Below are 20,890 nucleotides of genomic sequence, written 5' to 3'. Positions count from 1 at the left end.
ACCTTTGCCAAACCACACTTCCTAGAAAACCCACAGCGACTTACACATTAATAGAGATGGGAACACTTTCAACACACTTAGCATGACAATACTTTTTGTTTCGTCCACAACTGTACAGTAAACTGATCTTCACAGCCAGGGCGCAGCACCTACCTTTCACTGTCTTCACAAAGACCTGCTTCTCCTTACTGGGGTCCTTGTCATCCAGCAGCACACCGTGGAAGATGCGGCCAAACGTGCCTGTCAAAGACAAAACCGCATGTTTTATTAGAGGAAAAGGGCAGGAGTCAGAAAGCCAAAGGCCTTGCATTCAAAGATGTGACCTCACTCACTGGCCGCCATGCCTGGCTGATCTGTGGACGGAGGGAGGAGAGACAGGCCTGTGCTAAAAATGCTTTGTCTTGCACCAGCATTAGGCAGTTTTGACTCCTGTCTCACTGACAGGAGCCATTCAGAGGAGCTCAGAGGAGCTTTCATCACTTGGAACAATTCAGAGCGACATACAACGTGAAAAGGCCAAGTGAGCGGGTTCATCGCCTCCTTTGTATAAACTGTCACCCCGTTGCTCCCAGGACTATTCACTGAGGTGAATGCCATTTCAGAACATAAACCATCAACATAAACTTAGGGAAAAAATCGGAGCCCTCGGGCTAACCAGGCCTTGTGTTTCGACAGGCGAAGAGACGACACATAACAACAGGGTGAGTGTTTTACTGTCTCCCTCCTGCCCATACCTCCTTCATCAAGCCTGTCCGAACCTGCTGGCTCCCAAAAACAGAACTCACACGGAGTTCAATCACCTCCAACACATGGCCTATAGATAGTGTATGTGCTGCTCCTTTTCTTATTATTCCAAGTAACATTTAATTTGAATATATTCTGATAGGACTATCCAACAAAGGGGAAAAAAGGTGAAATGAAACAAAAGGTTTTTCAAACAAACAAAGCAAAGTGACATGGTGAGGTCTCCAGCGCGAGGAACAGGCAGCAGCTTTGCATTCAAAGATATTTGATCACCACACCCTTTAAAAGTACAAATTCTCACAAGCTTTGAAAGCTCCTCGCCTTATAGCAAGAGGTGAGATATCAGGGTGCAGCAGATAGACAATCAGATAGTTATTCTAAATAGAACAAAGGATCCAAGGGTATTGATCAACACAGTGTAGAGGTAAGACAGGGCAATCAGATAACATGCTAACACTGCCCATGATGATATGATGTGATGTTTTGCAAGTATATGCATCATTTGGAAACCATATGACAAAAACTCAGAGCAACTAGTGGTAATGAACATCTCTGCAGAAGACTGGCTAACATGTTATGCTAATGCTATAACGCTATAATAAATACATTGAAATATTAATTTAGAGAATCTGTGTTGAATGTAAAAAAAAAACAACAACTTAGTAGGCAAAATTACAATTCAAGCAGAAAACACTACCCATGTTTATAAACAATGACAATAAACCACTAAGGGTTTTTTAAGTGGTGTTTAAAAACAGAACACCCACACTTTTCTCCTGTGTTGTGTTGTAGTCGCCCTTGGGCAACTATTACGTCATTCACATAGCCACACTAAACCCCAGTGTGGGCAAATCTCCAGATCGTGAAGTACAGTCTTGTTCCATACCATCATCACTCCATGACGACGCTGAATCGCCTCCAAAAGCATCCAGTGTCTAAAGTGTGAAGGTGGACTGATCGAGCCAAACTAAGACACAAGTGCTATGTTTACCTTTGATTCTCAGCCATCCAGGGAGATTTAGAAATGTCTTTCTGTCAATATGTAACATGCCTCAGGAGGAACAAATGTTTGCTATATTAGGCTCATGGCAGGTTTTCACTGACACTGATCTGACGAGGAAAAGAAAGCAGCATTCATGTTCACACCATTGTAAACTATGAGCCTTGTGTTGTTCCTAACCACAGACACATCACATCATATTACAGGTGAGGGCAATGTTCATAATTCAATGTTAAAAAATACAGTATGGTCACCCGTCCCTACACAGGAGTCTGAAAAACATCAAACTGCAGTGTTTGTCTATTTCTATCTAGTATTTGTGTTGATATAACCACACCAGATTTACAGCTTTGTTGTTGATGTAGCCAGAGGTCTTCCCGAGTAACACATCTATAATTATAGCTGCTGTGCAGCGATGGGTCGGGTCCGGGCTATATTTTGGCAAATTCTGAGCAACTAACAGGAGAATAGGAAGACAGGACAGTTGACCTTGTAATGTTCACTTTGCACCAGTTGAGGATTGAACCCACAACCTCTGGAACCGAAGACCATTGTCTATCGCACTGAGCTAATTAGCAAATTCACTGTCGTGCAGGCAGATTTGAAACCACTGTGAAAAGAGGTAAAATTCTGATATGTATTTGTCAAACATCTACTGTGACTCTGACGTTTTGTACATTTGTTTCACAAAGACCATCTGCTGTTTTAGTCAACTCCCTGGTTGGGTCTTGAACTCACATCCTCCAACACCAAGAACCAGCTTCTTACTCAGTGAGCTAATTGTCTGTGAGTGAGACATGGTGTGTGACTTCTCAAATAGACTCAGGGAGTCAGTGTCCGGGCAGCTGTTGTCAAGGCAAATTTCAAAAGCGGTCAAAATGTCACAAATTCTAATATCTAAACAAAAATCTGATAATACATAAATTGCATCTTGACCGCATGGAAATGTTGGTGATTTGTTTTTAACTCTAAGTGCTTTGCTTCTCAAGAGAAAATCTGATGTTTAAAAATGTCACTCTTACATTGACTGCAGTTGTTCCCATGAGAGCAGAATTCAAAATGTTCTCAAAAATTCAGTTTTTGAGATAAATTCTGATATTTGCCAAACTTCATCAACCATGACTCCAGAATATTGTCAATTTTTTTCAGGAAGATTGAAAATGTATTTAGCAGGAATTGGATGATATATGTTTACAGTCAAACGTTTTCATGCACTGTAGGCTCAATTTTTGATTAATCAAAAATCTGAGAAACAAGTTTTGTGGGGGACAGTCTGGAGATGCTCTGTAGCAAGTTTGGTGACAATTGAGCAAAAATTGTGGGAGGAGATACATTTTAAAAGTTTTACAGTTATTGAAAAAAACAGAGTGATGGACTTCATAATTTGTATTGAGTCTAAATGAACAAAAGTTTCAGCAGAATTGAGGCTACATTGTGGTGAAGTTTCAAAACTGTAGCATCTACCGTTGGGGTCGGATGTTTCTGTAAAGTTTGGTGAGTTTTCACCCATGGGAAGTATGACTTCCTTGGAAGAAGAAGAAGAAGAAGAAGAAGAAGAAGAAGAAGAAGAAGAAGAAGAAGAAGAAGAAGAAGAAGAAGAAGAAGAAGAAGAAGAAGAAGAAGAAGAAGAAGAAGAAGAAGAAGAAGAAGAAGAAGAAGAAGAAGAAGAATTCCTAGGAATACAAACTTAAGAGGTTCTTTAGATGTTTGTTATTCAGAGACACTGAGCCCATTCGCTAAGAAATTGTGATATTTCAATTTAATAAATATGCTGGACTCAGATGAGTTGCACAAGTTGCGACAGCTGCTCTATTGTAAGCTTCTCCATGCATACGTTTGGCCGGGTTGTTTTTTTATTTCAAGGCTATTTGAACTAAACTTTACAGCTACGCAGGAAAGCAAACAACACAGTTAAAGCCGGCATGTCTGTACTGGTCAAAGAGCCACTGTGTTGATTCTATACTGTGGCTTATTCTGATGCCCCTCCTCCGACAGCTGCAGGCTTTTCTCTATGCTTCAAGTTGATGTATTTCATATCTACACAGAGGTGAAGGACACACAAAATGAACTTTCATTAATATTTAAGTCATAAGCTGCTGCTGCTGCTGCTCGTCGGCCCCGAGAATATTCAAGGAATGTATTTAAAGAACGAACAAAGTTATCAGTGGCACAGGCGTAGGGTTAAGGCTTACAGACGACTGAGCACTGACATGATGTGAAGTCATTCTGACAGCAGCTATTCAGTGTGTGTCTGTTTGAGAGTGTGTGTGTGTGTGTGTGTGTGTGTGTGTGTGTGTGTGTGTGTGTGTGTGTGTGTAAATACAAGCTCCTTCTACTTTCTTCCAGTTAGATTCTATTGACCAATATCAGTGAAATTCCCTACTTCATTATCACTTTATCTGTGTGCCTCTAATCTTTGTAATTAGCTCTGATTAACTGTGTGTCTTGTTTCTCACTGTTATGTTTCCTGCCTTTGATTTTCTTTATATTTCCATTTCAATCTTTCTGTAAAGTCAAATAAATGAAACATAGATATAATAATACACAATATGCTAGAGTGAGTGTTTCTCCACAAATATGTTTTGTACTTGTTAAATACACTTTGTTCGACTGGCCAGCTTGGAAGCGACTGCTGGTTATGTACATTGTGTGTGTGTGTGTGTGTGTGTGGTTTCACATTTTGCAGCCTGTTGAAAGGGCAAGACCGTTGTTTTCAGACCCTTCACTCGGGTTTTAGTCGAAACACTTTTGGCAGCGATTACAAAGAGGTACAGTTTTCTTTTGGGATTGAACATTGTTTTTTCTGATGCCATGTACAAGGAAATTTCTTAAAGCCTAAGGGACCAAGGGGGAGGTTTGTACTTTTCCATCCATCACAAAGCCTTAGATTTATAACTGAAACTCAGTCAGTTTAATAAACTGTACCTGCAGCTTCAATCCTCCATTACTAAGCCCAAATACCGTTTTAATTTAACATATTTGCAGATCATATAAATACAGTTCGCTGTCACCATTTTGCATCCAGCCCAGCTCTGAAATTCACAAATGTATATTATTTATTCTGTCCAGTGTCCTCTATGGTGTAAAATCGGTTGTGTGGATAAAACTGGTCCACAACAGCTGATGGTGCCTGGTACATGTAACTACATAACATCAGTGTCTGCTCACACGATGATTCCCAGACACCATCCTAAAAAACGCAGCCATGTATTACTCCTATTAGGTCCTTGTGTTCAGGGCTTTAGTTTGAGTAAAAGCACAGATTCCTAAAGTATGTAGAGGACAAATTGCCTGAGTGATATTTGGCATCCTTAAGAATTTCTTCAACTGGAAGGCGCTTTACGGGAGAAGAGTTTCCTCCCTGAAAATTACTTGTGAATTGCTCTGCTTGTAAATGTTAAAAGAAATGAGTCTGGAGGTGGAAGGAGATTAATTTGTTATTCCTGTAAAAGGTCAACACTTTTAATAATTCCCTGTTTGTGCCACATCTTGGTTATATTAAGCGTTCGGGAGGGCAGGGTTAGTATGGATGGGAATATTACTGTGAGCTGCATCAATGAATCTATTATAAAATGTGTCTGAGTGGCAGAGCAGATTCTAGACATGTGTTTAATAAAGAGATGATTGGTGCCGTTCTTCATGTAGTGGTCTGTGCTGGCCAGCAGCACAGCTGATGTTTGCTGCTGCTGGTTCTATTTGTTTCCAAGCAGGGGAGTTAACTAGCTCTATCTGCCAGGACCATATTGCCCCGGAGCAAACGGCCAAATAATACAACTGAAAATCAGAGAGCCTCATTCTGCCACAGTGAGGGACATTGTAAAGGCGTTTGATTTTAATTCTAGGAACCGTCGTCCTCCAGATGTAGGATGTAGATACCATCCTCTGCAGCTTCTTGAAGTTCTCAAGTGTAAATATAAGGGGGATTTGAAACAAGTAAAGGCATTCATGGAGGATGCTCCACATCTTCCTGTAGGATGCTCCACATTTTCCTGTGGAGTATCCACAGGAAAAACAGAATCCGGTTTTAGCTCTGTCATTATGGGATATTGAGTAAATTATGAGGAAGTGATGAATTACAACGGTTTGAGCATAAAACTGCAATAAAACCAGTGCTGTGCATGGGGTGTGTTCAGTCAAAGTCATTCATTAAATACTTCCATATTTTTTGTGAACACTTACAAATGACGAATGTGAGTGCGAATGGTGTTGACAATGGTGAGACTGGATGATGTCTCCATGGACACAGCCCAGCATCAATAGTATGTTGCTGTATGCAGACACAACTACTAGTGCTGAAGTTAGTTTGTGTCAGCATTTGGAGCAGATTTGAACAAACAGGTGGAAATTGTGCTGCCAGGTTACTCCATACACAGTGCATCCTAACTACATCTGGTTTTCCCACTTGACACATTATTGTTATTTTTAGGAGATTAATGTTGGTCTCATTGATGAAATTTAACTGTGGCAGCCGCATTTGTTTGTTTTAATGAAAAGTGAGCAGGGCTGCCTCTGGGCTACGTACTGAAATCACTACATTTACGTAAATAAATAAATGTTTTACAATGAACCCATCAGTCTAATACATTTTATTTTGTTAAGTCAACATCGTTACTGTACATGGCAAAGGTTATTACCACTTTATGACTTAAAATTACTTGGTATTTCTATGGGAGTCCTATGGGAGTGTTGCCACTCTGTTATATCAATTGCTCTGGTCGGCAGTAGTCGGGGCGGTGTGTTTCACTGTTTCCTTTCTCCTGACTGTGTCCGACGAGAGGCGACAGACTCGTCGGACAAGAGGCCGTCGGCGTCGGGTCGTGTCGGGGCGGTGTGGGGGGGCCTTTACACTGAGTGTTCAAGGTAACTCATTCTTTAGTGCTACAATAATTCATTAAAGCAGAAGTAAGCGATCCGGTCGTTTTGGCTAACTTCTTGTCAGCCGATGGAGTTAGCAGTCCCCGCCCTCGTCCCTACGTCACCACATTCACGTGCATCCCTTGGCTGCACACACAGAGAGGACCGCCCGTTCTCTCTCCTCATTGGATAAAGGTTGTAGGATACAAGGAAAGTTTTCTCCTCGGCTTACAGCAGAGCAGAGTGACTGACAGACCCGTGTTTCAGACCAAACACTCTATATAAGTGATTGCCGTCGGAAGATATAACTATTTAAGACTTATGTTAACACAAACATTCCACTTACTTCTGCTTTAAAGAGGTACAATGCAAGTCTGGTCTCTTTTCCGCTGTTTTGTTAACCCTCCTCCTGACCATGTACATTTATTTACAACGAAGCCAGTGAGAAATCAATCAATAGAGCAGTAGTCAGATAATGTTATATCGTATGCAATGTTACGACCTGTATAATTGTGTAGTTTAATCATCATAGACAAGAGATTACAGTTTACGGGGTGCGTTTGTGTGGCGGTGCAGAGAGACGAGATCTGTGACACCAGGGCGGCTGCCCCGATCTTGCAAGGTTGGTTTTCAGGCAGCCAAGACATGCTACATGGAAGGCAGAGAGCCTCCATTCTCCCTCGTATCAAGTTAAGCCATTTATTAAACCATCACAGTTACTCCAAAGCTGTTTAATTACGGTAAAAATGTAGCACAGTTAATCTACAAATCCCGCATAGTTCCTCTTTAAATCTGGGAGTGTCAGAGATTCAGGGCTGGTGGAGGGAGAAGGAGGTTCTCCAGAAAGGAGCAGCAGACTGTTTATTTAAAAAAAACAAAAAAACAAACTAACCACGTCACGTTCATGTGATATTCATTTATCTATTTTCACATCTGTATGAGTTGAACTTTAAACTAGTGTGACCTGGGACAACACTGTGCATAACAAAATGAGAAGTAGGTGAAGGGGTCTGAAGACTTTCTGAATGCACCATATACGATGTCTGTGTGTGGTATTAAGTGATATACAAGGTTAATTACAGCCACCTCTCCACTGACCTGCCACTCAAAACCACATCTCACATACACAGCTAGACTAGTGAACAGAGAAAGGGGAAATCATGGTAACCACACCACATGACACAATCTGTGCTCTTGGCTCTAGTGCTCATCAAACTCTCAGAATTTGTCTTCAGCTTCTCTGTGACACTGTTGAAATAATACTCCCACTCCATTCAAAGAATATCAAAGTCATTTTGCAGAGGAAAAACAGTGATGTAAAATACCTTCATGCAAGACATCTCGCAGTGTGACTCTCTCCCTTGAGATGGCGATGTCTTTCACTTTAGCTTTGGCCTCCATCAGAGTTACACTCCTCAGGTCATTCTTCTCAATACGGAGAGATGGGTAGCCTGTGAAGATGGAAAAAACACATACGTTACATCAAAGATACACATGATTCTAATGTAAATGAAACACTTTTGGGCTGATTGACAAGTCTTTTAACTTGGTTCAACACAAGAAAACAACCTCAGCTTTGCATCACTTTCTACAGTCATATGTACTATGACACTACATTTCTTCTAAAAACACACAAATCTCCACATGAATTCAAAGAATTCCAGCAATTACAAGAAACACAGTCAGCAAGACGTACATGTACAGTACCCTACACATACTGTATTGCATCAAGGCAACTTCATGCAAAGTCCTGTATTACAGCACTGTCATTACATAACCTTCCTATGTACTCACTGTCACTAACTGCTGACTTACTGACTGAGGTAGGACAGTCCCTACATACTGTATACATATACACCCAAAGTCGCCTACAGTATCTGCACATAGATAATAAAACCGTATAAACACGAGCCCCTCTATCAACACGTGTACACACAGCATGTCAGTGATGAGCAGTAACATTGTGTAAACTCCTGTGTCTGCAGCTGACTGCTAGTGAGGTCGACTACGGTCGATGACAGCAAACCTTTTCTTGTTCTCATGTGCTACATCTGATGCTTTGTACAAAAATTCTTACTCTAGTATGAGAATATGTGAGATTTGTACATGTATTCAAATACATCTCAAACACAACTTGTCCATGTTCAAAGATACAGTGCTGCCATACAAGTAATAAACTACTTCAAATCTCTGCTGCTACATGGTAACTTTGCTGGAGTGGCACAATGCAGGTCAACGCTGCCCCCTGCAGGTTGAAACATAACAGCACCATGTCACTGATGAAAAAAATTCTGATACAGATGAACTATAAAATGTGCAAATGCACACAAGCTGTTAACAACAGAGACTGTAGAGATGGTAATCGGGGGACTTTAATCACTTTACTGTCTGGACCTAGGACACTGATGTTAAATGTATAGGATTGGTGGATGTGGGGTGACTCCAGGTTAACTGACTTGACAGGATGTCTGTGTTTCATCCGTGACCCATACAGACTCCACTTCATCTTGAGATCAGCATTTATAAGCAACGCTGATCTTAAGCGGAGGAGTCAAAATTATGCAGGGGTTGTCAATGCTAACATGTTGAAGTTAAAGAGTATCATTTCATCATCAGCCTGGGAAAATGGAAATTGTAACAGTTATGTTTTCTCAAACAATATGAATAATTCAGATGTGATGTCTGTTTACCTTTTGTTAATTGTAGGAAGTTTTTAATCACTGAGATTTCACTTATGTTTTTTTTTTTTTTGCAATTCAGTGACTGATGTGTCTACAAAAATATCCCGAAATGGTAAAAAATGTTAATCGCAAGTTGCCGGAGGACCCTTTAAACACCAAATGCCTACAGACATATTGCATGTACAACACACAACACAACAAGCTGCCTGATGACAGTGAGGAAGCAGGTTAGTATGAAGCGGGTGAGACCCATTGGTCAGGATTTTGGAGATCAAATCAGTCACCAGGAGGAAGTGTAGCCTTCTAGTTACTGAGGTTTTTTCTTTCCTTTACCCTGCTGTTCACAATGCTCTAACAACACATACACAGTATGTACCCAGGAAGTGTAGAGTTCAGAAAAGCAGGTGTTCTGACAGCGCGTATGACAACATCGTAGTCTTAAGTTGTCGCTCAGAGCCTCGGTGTAACTTACTTTTGGTTTCATGAGGGGGGGCACCAGGGTTTTGGAAGGAGGAGGCAGCAAGCTGGAGTATGGGTGCAGAACCAGGGTGATTGTCTGATGGCAAGAGGGGAGAGGGAGAGGGGGGCGAGGGTGGGAGAAAGTGAGTGAGAAAGAGGTGTTTTAATGGATAGCTCACTCAAATTACAACATGACCCGGATGAATGGATGGATGTGTACTGTGGCTGTGAATCTTCAGCTCGTACAAGAAACATCCATCAAACCAGGCATGCGTGCAAGATGGGTAAACTTGCCCATCAGGAGTTGGGTGGATGGTGGTGCAAATAAGACACGTTCAGCAAAGCGTTAGACATGAGGAGAAGGCAAGTGGGTCAAACAAAATGCACAGGAGGTGAGATGTGTTGTATCCACTAGAGGGCGATGGTGGATCATACACTGACAAAGACGTATGAAAAGCATCTCCCGAAATGAACCAGGAGGTTTCCCCAAACTGAAAAGGAGTCGTCATCATGTCATGGTCCAAAGACTCGAACATTTGTAGTATTGTCTGTGTATCACTCTGCATAAAACGGGAAATACCCTACAGACCTCACTGACAAAGTACTGTCTGGTTCCTGTTGATTACTTGAATGGGATACTTGAAAGGCCAGTTCTGTTCAATTTGGCAAATTGATTACAGCATAATGTAATTAAGAAACCTTTCCTAGGAGGATAGGTCTCAGACAGTAGCAATTATTTTCAAGTAAAGTGTAAAGTTGTTGGACTTTTTGCTCTCTTACTGGATTTAACACATAATTGTTTCCTGTTTCTAAATCATTATAAAAGGTGCTGATGTACGAGGCCAATTCGCTGTAACAAGTATTAGTCTGGCCCCTGGCTCCCTGTTAAATGGTAAAATGATTTTTGTATCAATTAAACAAACAAGATAGAACTTGTTAATTACTAATCTTTAAAAAGGTGCTGGTCGGTCGATTTTGCTCAAATCAGCTACAACCACACAAGCTGTTTCCTTCTCATCACTAATTAAGCTGCATCTCCTTTGTTTAATCTATTTAAAAACAAACAAGTGAAAACAAAATGTTGTGGTTTTACAGAACAGCTGTTTTCCCATAATTCCCGTCTGTGTACTGACATAAAATTGCGAGGTTCAAGCTGTAAACCATTTTATAATGAACAGGCTGAGTTTCTCATTCTGCTCCACATCCATGTTGAACTATTTCCTTCAAATGGGACTGACATTGACTACCAAGAATGTGTTTATTGCCTGGTACCCTAGACATGAACAGGACATTAATGTATCATTAACATGTGTCTTCAGTGATCAGTGTGTCCATTCACACTAGTGCTGCACGATTAATCTAATCGCAATCGCAATCGCGATGTCACGCCGTGCGATTACGTAATCGCACGAAAGAGTGCGATTGGCGATTTTAAGTACATAAATGTGCGACCGCGTGAGCCTGTAAATGGGACTTTAACTCCTGTAGTGTGTGGAGCAGAGCCGCTAATGTGTGCAGCATAGCAGACTCCGTCAGTAGTCATGTGACCAGCGGGTCTGATCACGTGACTACCCAGCTGGCAGACAGCGCTCCATGTGCTGCAGGACCGTCACCCGTGATTACAGCAGGTGTGGAGCTGCAGCGTCACGGAGCGAACTGTGTTTTCCTCCGCAACATGTGCAGTGCGTTTAAAAAACGAGGAGGTATATGCCTGTTGGGGCGAACGACCAGAAAGCTCCGGTGTTTGATTTTCTTTTAACTGTCTTTTTTATTTATTTTTTATTTTTATTTTACGGTAACAGCCACACTCATTTGCCGTCTCCTCTCGTCCGTTCTGTGTGTGCGCGCGCGTGCGCGCGTGCGTGCGTGTGTGTGTGTGTGTCTGTCTGTCTCTGTGTTACCTGTGTACTGTGAGAGGAGGGAGGGGGGAGAAAGGCATTGTAATAAATGATGGCATCGCAGTAGACTATGAAACTGCACAAAAAGTTACCTATTTTTATTTAATACAAAGATACTGTAAGGAAACACTTATTATTTGAGAAATACACTCCTAAAATATGGTTATTTCCTGTGCTGTGCTTGATAATCAAGCAAATAGACTCCTTACAGCATTAATTTACAATATCGTAATCGCAATCGCAAATCGCAATATTTTCCACCATAATCGCAATCGCACATTTTTATCAAATCGTGCAGCACTAATTCACACTTGCTTTAAAATGCCGCTCCAAAGGCGTCTTGATTCACCACTTGTCATCAGATCTCAATATCTGCTTTATATGTACCGGTAAACAAACAAACTGGTATGTGCTGTTGTTTTTAGCCATTTGACAGAGAGGTTGTCAATGTGTGTGTGAGAGAGTGAGAGAGAGAGAGAGAGAGAGAGGAACAGCTGAGGAAATTCACACACTGCGCACAACAAAATTAAGTTTTATCCATATGGAAATAATAAAATGTTTTGAAGTGTGTTGGTACAAATCAGACTGTGTCAGAGGACAGCAGTGGAGTTGCTCCTTCAGTGTGGTACAAGATGCATTGACATTTACACTGCTTAAAGAATATGGTCACATGTGGGCCGACCACCTCTGAATGTGGTCTGAGTGATCAGGTCTAAGATGCATCATCTGTGACACGAGCTGAACAGATGTTTAATACCAGGTGTGAGCAGAGTCTAAAAGGCACAGGAAACGTTAAACTGACAACTGACTAATAGGAAGTATTTGTAGAAAAAAGTCACATTTGGAGCTGCTGTGGTTACCATAGTGATGCTTTATCATGGCAACCCTCACTCTCATTTCATGGCCCTACTGCTGCACTTAGACTGTAATTTAAAGGCCAAATCCACATGATAAACAGAAATTGCCGTGTGTAATGTTTATACTGCAAAGTCTGCCAGATTATTCCCCCTTCCCACTAATACAATGCAGACTCACCTCATAATTACAGTGAGTACAAGCCAAGAGCACTAGGGCTGGGTGAGTAATCACGCTGCTACCTAACACCAACAACAACTAACAAAGACCTTGTTAGTGTGTTAGAGGCAGTGTGCTTCGCCTGAGATTCACTTACTGTCTAATAAACAGCCACGCCAATAGATTAAATGGCAAAAGTGAGCAACAAACACTAACACACTTCTGAGGTAGACAAGTATAATGTTTAGGCTTTAATCTAATTTTGTTACTGTATGCGTTTCCCACCATGTTCTATATTTACATCATTTCAGTGGATCGGTTTCTGCCAAATCCAATATAATAGACTGTTTGTACATCCTTAACTGCTGAACACTTGGTGCAAACTGACGCAAAGCACACAGTTACGACACTTACACATTGATCAGACAGTAATAGGTCACAAGGGTGATAGCGAGAAAAAGAAAGAACATCACTGCCAGGACTGTGCTCTTCATTACAATCTTATGACAGTAGTTAAGCTAACTGGGTCATTCAAAGTTGATTATTGCATTTGGAGAAGCATGCACATTTTGGGATGCCAGTGTGAGGGGAGGAAAAAAACTGGACCGGCTGACTCTATTGGATGTATTTTAGCACTTCTTGGGTGCAATTCTGGATGCTGAAAATGATTGATTATGGGGCAAATGTTGTGGTTTGCAGAGGGAGGAAAATGACTTACTGGTCACAGGGGCTGCGTTGTTTGGAGTGTCGGCCCTCAGGTACTGTGTCGTCTGAGTGGATGGCTGAGATAGGCCCTGCGAGCTCCCACTGTCACTCACACTGAAAGAAGAAAGGAAGAACATGGCGTTTTCATTAAAAGCCATTTAATAGTACCGGCTAGTTTCAACCAATCAGGCTGCTCCATTAGTTGGATATGTAGTGCTGTCCATTGATTGTTTGTTGAACTGAAGTTAAAGGGACTACGAGGAGTTTCGGAAAGCAAAGTGTTTTCACACTACATTTCTCATGAGCCTCCGCACGCACGGTGAAATTCTTGGACCGGCGCAAGACGGACAAAAGCGAAAACATTGCCAAACATTGAACACCTAGCTGAGATGAATTCTAACTGACAGATAGAGGGGTGCTGATTTAACTTTAAGAGAAAGAGATTTGGGGATTGCAGTTTGTGGCAAAAAATATTTACAGTGTAAAAGCTGTTTTAAGTTCATTTGCTATTTTTGCTTGCTCAACTGGATCAGAAACTTGATTCTAAAGTTGAAGCATCTAAAGCTGACAGACCATGTTTGTACAATTTGAATTTACGACCGTCTTGGTGGCTAACCGCTCCACATCAGTGTCAAGGGAAGATGTTCTGATTTCATTTCACACCGATATCTGATAACCTGCGAAGCTGCCTACAGCCATCTGGAGCGGAGATTACAGGAACTAAACAGCAAAGCTAAAGCACAGGTTTCAACTTGATATAATTGTCTCTGTGGAGATGACCTATTTTTGTTGGTCTTTGAACAGAGGGATTCTGCAGAAAATAGTGACATAATTTTCACAGGTGACAGATACAGGGCTGCACATCTACTTAGCCATGCTCTGGTTTTCATCAGGTTCAGAGTGAGGGTGGTTTCCTTTGCTGATAGGCAGTACAACAACGAGTGCGATGTCTTTGGAAGAGAGACACAATGGAAAGAAACAAACCTGTCCTCCATCTCCACTCTCTTCATGCTGTGCAGGTGCAGGATGGCCAGGATGATGGCCACAAGGAAGATGACAATGCAGCAGACACTCACACTTATGTAGAAGACCTGAGTGGAGCTGGTGGGGGCGGCCACACCATCTACTGATGAAGACAGGCAACATGTTCACAATGGAGAGAAAAGGAGCATTTGTCAGCGATAGCATCGACGTATAGGAAAGACCATGTGGGGTATGACAATTGTCAGCAGCGCTAATGTGAAACAAGTAGAGCATAAATATGAGGTAAGGCAATGGGATAAAGAAATGAGTGAAAGAGAGTGGGGAAGAAAATATAAGTGCACTCCACTTAGGTTTAATGGAGGCCTGGAATAGTAGAGGCTCAGCTGAGGATCCAGCGTCTGAGAGCTTTTCTCATCACCTCTCTAAAAGCCTCCGAGGGCCCCAGGTTCCTTGGGCCTACCCAAGCAGAAGGGAGACAACCCACTAATGGTGCTTTGTTACAGAGGTAGTGGGCTCACAAAGAGAACAAATCCCACTGGAAGAGGACAACCACTCCAAAGGGGGTGGGGGCTGACAGAGCGCATTTCTCTCTGTGCCCTGCAATCATATGCCTTGGTGGTGGAAAGTTTGACTAATATGTGCAACCACTATGGAGGGAGACTTGTCAGTACTAATCCAGATGCTGTCTTATCAGGGCTGATGCCACCTATGATAGCAGGAGCTGCTGTTGAGGGAGAAGCAGAGCAAGATGAGAAAGGAAGATTACTTACAGTCAGGCTGCTGAAGAGTGTTATTGTTGATGGGAATGGGAATCTTGGGTTCGGTGTCTATTCCTGTTCAGAGAGAAAGAAAGAAAGAAAGAAAGAAAGAAAGAAAGAAAGAAAGAAAGAAAGAAAGAAAGAAAGAAAGAAAGAAAGAAAGAAAGAAAGAAAGAAAGAAAGAAAGAAAGAAAGAGTGAGTGGGTATCTGATAAATGTATTTCTCAATTCAACTAAAATGTCTCTAACTAGGTTACAATAACTTCTCTTCCACAGACTCAGTATTCCACCACAGCTCATGAACTTAAATTAAGACTGATGCCACATTAAAAAGCACAGCGCTGAAACGCGAGGAAGCCTAACGGAAAATTAAAAACACCAGAAAGACTAAATGTCTGTCTCCAAAAGTAGTGAGCTGAGCATTTCTTTCTCAAAGCAACTAGATTAATGTCTCTCCCTCCCATTAGAGGAAAATACAATGAAACTATTGTTACTTCATTTTAAATCACATTACTGTCATAAATGTCTAATAATGCTTGGTACAAATATTGACGAGATGAAAAAAAGGATAAAAAGCTATTGTGAGGCTTGTATTTTACTAATCAGCATCATCCATCCATTTATTCTCCATTCTGATGATTGTGGACTGGAGGGGACTGTCCCACTCAGAGACTTTGTGAGAGGCCCCTCGGCAAAAACCTGAAAACCTGAGAGCTCCTCAGATCGTAAAGAGCTTTTAGCTGATTGAAAAGTTCCAGCCGTTGAAAATGTCGAAGAGTGTGTGAGCTCCGGGTGCGATTATAAAACGGTGAGCTCATGTCATTGTTTGTCCTCTGCTGCAACACCACAGGAACAAAGTTGACAGGCATGAATGCTCCACATACATTTTCAACCATACAAAGACTCCGTTATGGCTGCTAATTTGACTCATGCTCAAAATAAGATGGAAATAAATTTGTTTCCATGGGGCAGACGGCAAAAAGCTTCTCAGCCACATGTAATTATCTTCAGGCTGTTTGAAAATAGCACAGAACTGAACACAGGCTGTCCATCGCCCACTGAAACTCTTGAAAGTATCGAACACACCGATAATAACATAAAGGTTATAGCTACAACTTTTTCATCAAAACGATACATTTATCAAAAATAATACCAGTAATGTTTTATAAATTCTGACGGGTCCAAAATATATAAATATTTACATCTGGTTACGTTGGCAACGTCGACATGAAATTATCTCTGCGCCAACAGCATCAGTATGTTGATGTCACGTGAGGCAGAGCTCGTGGGGGGGGCAGATCCTGATAGCTCTATGGAGAAATGGCATTGTGCTAATGCTAATGCTAACTAACGGTCAGCCGGTACTGTTATGTTTCTGGTGCAGGCGTGATGCTGCGGGTTTGTCGGGTTCGTCTGCAGGTGAGTTAGTGTGAAATGACTCAGATGTGTTTCCAGTCCGCTGTCAACACCAGAGCTGCTGCTCGTTACATACGATTAGCATTAGCTTAGCTTTAGCTACTAGCCACTCCCTATGGGCGTACCCGGCAACCAGTACAATTGAAGGTTGGAGCGAGAGCAGGCGAGTCTGAGTGCAACACTTACTGCCCGGGAGGAATTCAATTTGTAGCTAACACCTTTAAGCGAAGAACACAGGAGAATAAATCAACGTACAGCAGAATGTCACGATCAGTGTTATTAGTCGAGGTCACCTCGACTAATAACACTACCAACGGCCGGTTCCACTGAGGAGTCCTCAGCACATGCAGCCGTCATTAATGATGATGATAATTACACCTGCTCTATGGCACCTCAAGAAATCTGCTCTGACAAAAAAAGTGGATAAATGATATGAGCTGAAAAACAAAAACATCCAGTAAAGCTGTACCATGTGATTCATCTGCAGACAGCTGCAGATTTTCACCGGTGATGCAAACGCGCACATGGTTCCATTCATACTACAAAAGAGCGCCTGTGTCAGTCTGACGAACCACACATTTGGTGGCAATGATGCCAACTGCTATAAAAACAATAAGTAGAGGAGGAGAACAAGAGGAAGGCAGAGAGAAAACATATGATGTGTGACCCCTTAACAAGAATAGAAGAGTAGTTCCAGGAGTTCGACGTCATCTGGTTGTCTCCGTCATATAAACGTGGGTAATGTTGGATCTCATCAGACAACCTCTCCTCAGAACAAGAATCCGTTTTGCTTCATGGAGTATGCTGTCATGTGCTTGCTATGTGAACAGTCTGAGTGGACGCAAAGTTTGGGCTGTACTTGGATTGTCCGCATGGGACTTTGTGCAGACGTGGCTGGATGAGGACTTTTTCCATCTCAGACCCTCGCAGACATGCAAGGTATGAACTGTTTGGACACTTACTCTTATAGCACATTTTCCTCCTCTTGAAGTTGAGCACTGTGTAGTTGTTGGCATGAACGGTCAGATTGAGCTGCACTGTCACAACAGCCTCTCCATCCACCTTGCCGGAACAAAATAGGTCCACTCTAAAGACTGGAGGGAAAACAGATGCACATTGCACAAACATCAGTCAGACAAACTTGGTCTCCTGCAGTGCAGGGTACTCAAATACTGAAAAAACAAACATTTACATTCTGTAACAAGCTTCAAGTTCACTAATGTACATGTTGTTTCATTTTGTTTCTTTAGTCCGTACAAAAACCGAAGGTTAAACCAACATTTCACCTGCTGATTTATTATGTAAACCTCAATGAAACCACACTCCTCAGTGGTGTTTCTAAGTTTTCTCATCCCAACACAGGTTAAAACTGCAGATTTACCGACAGCGTTTTTTCTAAATCTGGACACCAGCGCTGTGTGGAGACATTATGTGTGCATGAGTGTGTTTGACAAACCGGAGGGAACACTGGGTAACTCCCCCTGACTGGAGACGTTGCTCCTGGGCTGATTCATGGCAGCCTGGTTCTCCACATGGAAGCCAAGTCGGTAGTCAACCTATGAACAAACAGAGAGGAGAGATGAAAGTTACCAACACATTAAAGGGGGCTCTTCTTACGTGTGCGCACAAGTATTCATGTGATTCATCTATAATAATTCCTGATGCTGGGCCTTACTTTTGTCTTGGAGTGCCATGTGAAGTGGAGGCTGTTGGTCTCACTGGGCACAGGCAGGGTGAAGGAGAGCGCGTAATGATTCACCACATCATCTCGCACGTAGTAAAGCTCTGCATCCAGGCCTGTGTGAGGACATAGGACATAAAATTAAAGCTGATGAGAAAGTACTGAGAAACATGGACATGAAAGACTTCAGTTTACAACTAATTGTCTAATCACACACAAAGAGCAAGTCACAGAAAAAAGGGTCAAATAGCCACTTAAACTGCCAGCTTGGATTGGGGGGGGGGGGGTTCCCCTCAATAAGAGATTGACTAACCACATCTGTTAGTACTTGAGAACTCTTAGTGCCCAAGTGAAAAACTTCAAAAAGTTCAAGTGAGACAACATCCAAAATATGACCGCGATTTTCTCTCCAGGAAACAAAATTGGGTAGGGGAGGGGTTAAGAAGAAGGGAGTCGGATGCCTCAGATAAAGAAAAAAAAAAGTGGCCTTGCATACGACATCCACAATCTGTTCAAGCACTCAGTCTTCAGTAAATGCATAGCACATGAACAACAGACAGCCCCCATCGCTTTGTGTGTGGTATTTCTTGATCGTTTGCTAAAACAAAACGAAGCCTTAAAAAAGTTTTTCACTGGGTTTCTGTTGCATCAAAAAGTCATCGAAATCAAATGTGTGCTGGTGAAATCCCCGACCCTGGCCCGGGGCAGTGTGATCAGTCCTTGAAAGCGTCTGTCTGGCAGAGCGGTCTCCGTCTGTGGGTCTCTGAGTATCTAGTTTAAAGAGAGGGGAAGAATGTGCCCAGGCTCCCCCAATACCCCTAGGCTGTTGCAGAGCTCTGGCTCATAGACCTTTCTCACATTGGCTCAATTAAAAACATTCCCAGCCATTTGCCAACTCAGAAGGGGAAGGGGGTATTATGTAAACTAGTATTTAACCAAGCCCAAAGAGTAAGATTGCTGGCTTTCCTTTCCATTAACTAGGAGTTTGAGCAAATTAATCTCAACTCAAGATAGATTTACTGTCCTGGGGCGTTGACAAGAAACTCCTGAAACTAAGATTCAACAGAGTTTGCTCGGGTGATCATCCACTGATAAAGACCAGGAGGAGATGTGGTAGGAAAAAACCTCCTGAAAGCAAGCGAGCAAGAGAGAGGAGCTACAGTCAGATTCTCAAACAGATTCCTTTTAAAAGTGTCAGTAAAAAGGTCCAGTTAGGGATAAAACTATCTATCTATCTATCTATCTATCTATCTATCTATCTATCTATCTATCTATCTATCTATCTATCTATCTATCTATCTATCTATCTATCAGCTACTTAAATCATATAAAGAAAGTCAGCACATCCTCTTCCTTCAAATGTTGGGTTTTTGCATGTAAAATGACTTAGTGGAGTTAATTGATAACAAGTCCATTTATATAGCCCAGTTCCCACTGGTCTGCTTCTCTTTGTTTCCATCAGCAGCAGAGCTGTTGGCACCTCGGACTGTAAAAAAAACTCTGATATTTTGGCTTGACATTCAGACGTCTGGGGTCAATGTCTGCCCATCTTTGGTTTTGGAGGGATTTATAACACCTGTTGCAAGGCTTTTAGTGTGGGGACACACACACACACACACACACACACACACACACACACACACACACACACACACACACACACACACACACACACACACACACACACACACACACACACACACACACACACACACACACACACACACACACACACACACACACACACACACACACACACACACACACACACACACACAGCAAGCAGAGGAGAGACAGGCAACTGTAAAATGACAGCAAGATGCTACTACAGACACACTGAGCTAATGAAACGTCTGCACATAAATAGGTAAATAACCTTAATAAAAGATTTTTAGGTTTTTCTTCTTGCATGGTTTCCAAGGAACAAATAGCAGTAGTTATTACTTGTATGTAGTTTACATCATTTACATGAGTAGTACATGTGTTTTTTCTTCCACATTGCCCCATTTTATTCCATGCACCGGCTCTAATGTGTGGACATGCAGGCATGAACACCACCACACAGTTCAGCCTTGTAATAATTGCCTTTCTCATGCTCGGCTCTGTGTACCTCCCTTGTCTCAACATGTGGCCACTCTGCTTTGATACCAATTAAACTATGCAACCAGGCATACAGGCCCAAAGAGCGCCAGTGTGTTCAAGGTTGTCCCTCCCACAGCACCTCAGCCGTCCACCCCAAACTGCTACAACTTCAAAACAGGAAAGTGGAGGAATGGCAACAGGAGCATGTCAGTGTACACAGACTGAGGACAGGGAATAAGTGGTTCCTGAGGTTAAGGAAGTTGAACCATGCACTGTAGTTAAATCCCTGACTCACACTCACTCTCTGCTCTCTGGGATGGCAACGCAGCTTAGTAGAAGGTGTGCATGTAAACACAGACTCTTGTTTGTTTGGTGTTTGGTCACGACACACAAAGAGCCCCACTGCACCACTACACCGTTGGCATGACAGATGGAGACGTTGTTCTAATGCTAACACATTTGTGAAATGCAAATGGAAAATAACTTGGCAGGATTTTGTTTTTGAGGGATTATTTCCTGCTGGACATTTCCATTCCTCTCCTCCGGTGTCAAGTGATTAATGACAGTCAAGGCAGAGCAAAGAGTCACCTGCTCTGGCCTGAAATCACTAAACT

The 20,890-nt window shown here is 42.1% G+C and overlaps 1 protein-coding gene across 4 annotated transcripts in view; it reads right to left on the bottom strand.

Moving 5' to 3' along the window:
* ryk (receptor like tyrosine kinase) overlaps window positions 1–20,890 on the bottom strand; it is a 44,393-nt gene that overhangs the window by 10,181 nt on the left and 13,322 nt on the right. Inside the window, exons 2-10 of one of the 4 annotated variants that reach the window (XM_085773625.1) lie at window positions 18,189–18,310; window positions 17,970–18,069; window positions 17,476–17,607; window positions 15,110–15,172; window positions 14,340–14,481; window positions 13,369–13,469; window positions 9,752–9,835; window positions 7,924–8,049; window positions 154–240 (exon numbers count right to left, since the gene is read on the bottom strand). In XM_085773625.1, the coding sequence (XP_085629751.1) occupies window positions 154–240; window positions 7,924–8,049; window positions 9,752–9,835; window positions 13,369–13,469; window positions 14,340–14,481; window positions 15,110–15,172; window positions 17,476–17,607; window positions 17,970–18,069; window positions 18,189–18,310 (957 nt within the window). The remainder of the gene's footprint in view (window positions 1–153; window positions 241–7,923; window positions 8,050–9,751; window positions 9,836–13,368; window positions 13,470–14,339; window positions 14,482–15,109; window positions 15,173–17,475; window positions 17,608–17,969; window positions 18,070–18,188; window positions 18,311–20,890) is intronic. The other 3 variants (XM_085773626.1, XM_085773627.1, XM_085773629.1) reach the window with 3 other exon arrangements.

This window comes from Trachurus japonicus, chromosome 4, assembly GCF_045865225.1.
Source record: "Trachurus japonicus isolate A0001 chromosome 4, Traja_1.0".
In the NCBI taxonomy this organism is placed as follows: domain Eukaryota; kingdom Metazoa; phylum Chordata; class Actinopteri; order Carangiformes; family Carangidae; genus Trachurus; species Trachurus japonicus.
Note: the sequence above shows the minus strand (reverse complement) of the source record. Positions and strands in the feature narration are given on the sequence as shown.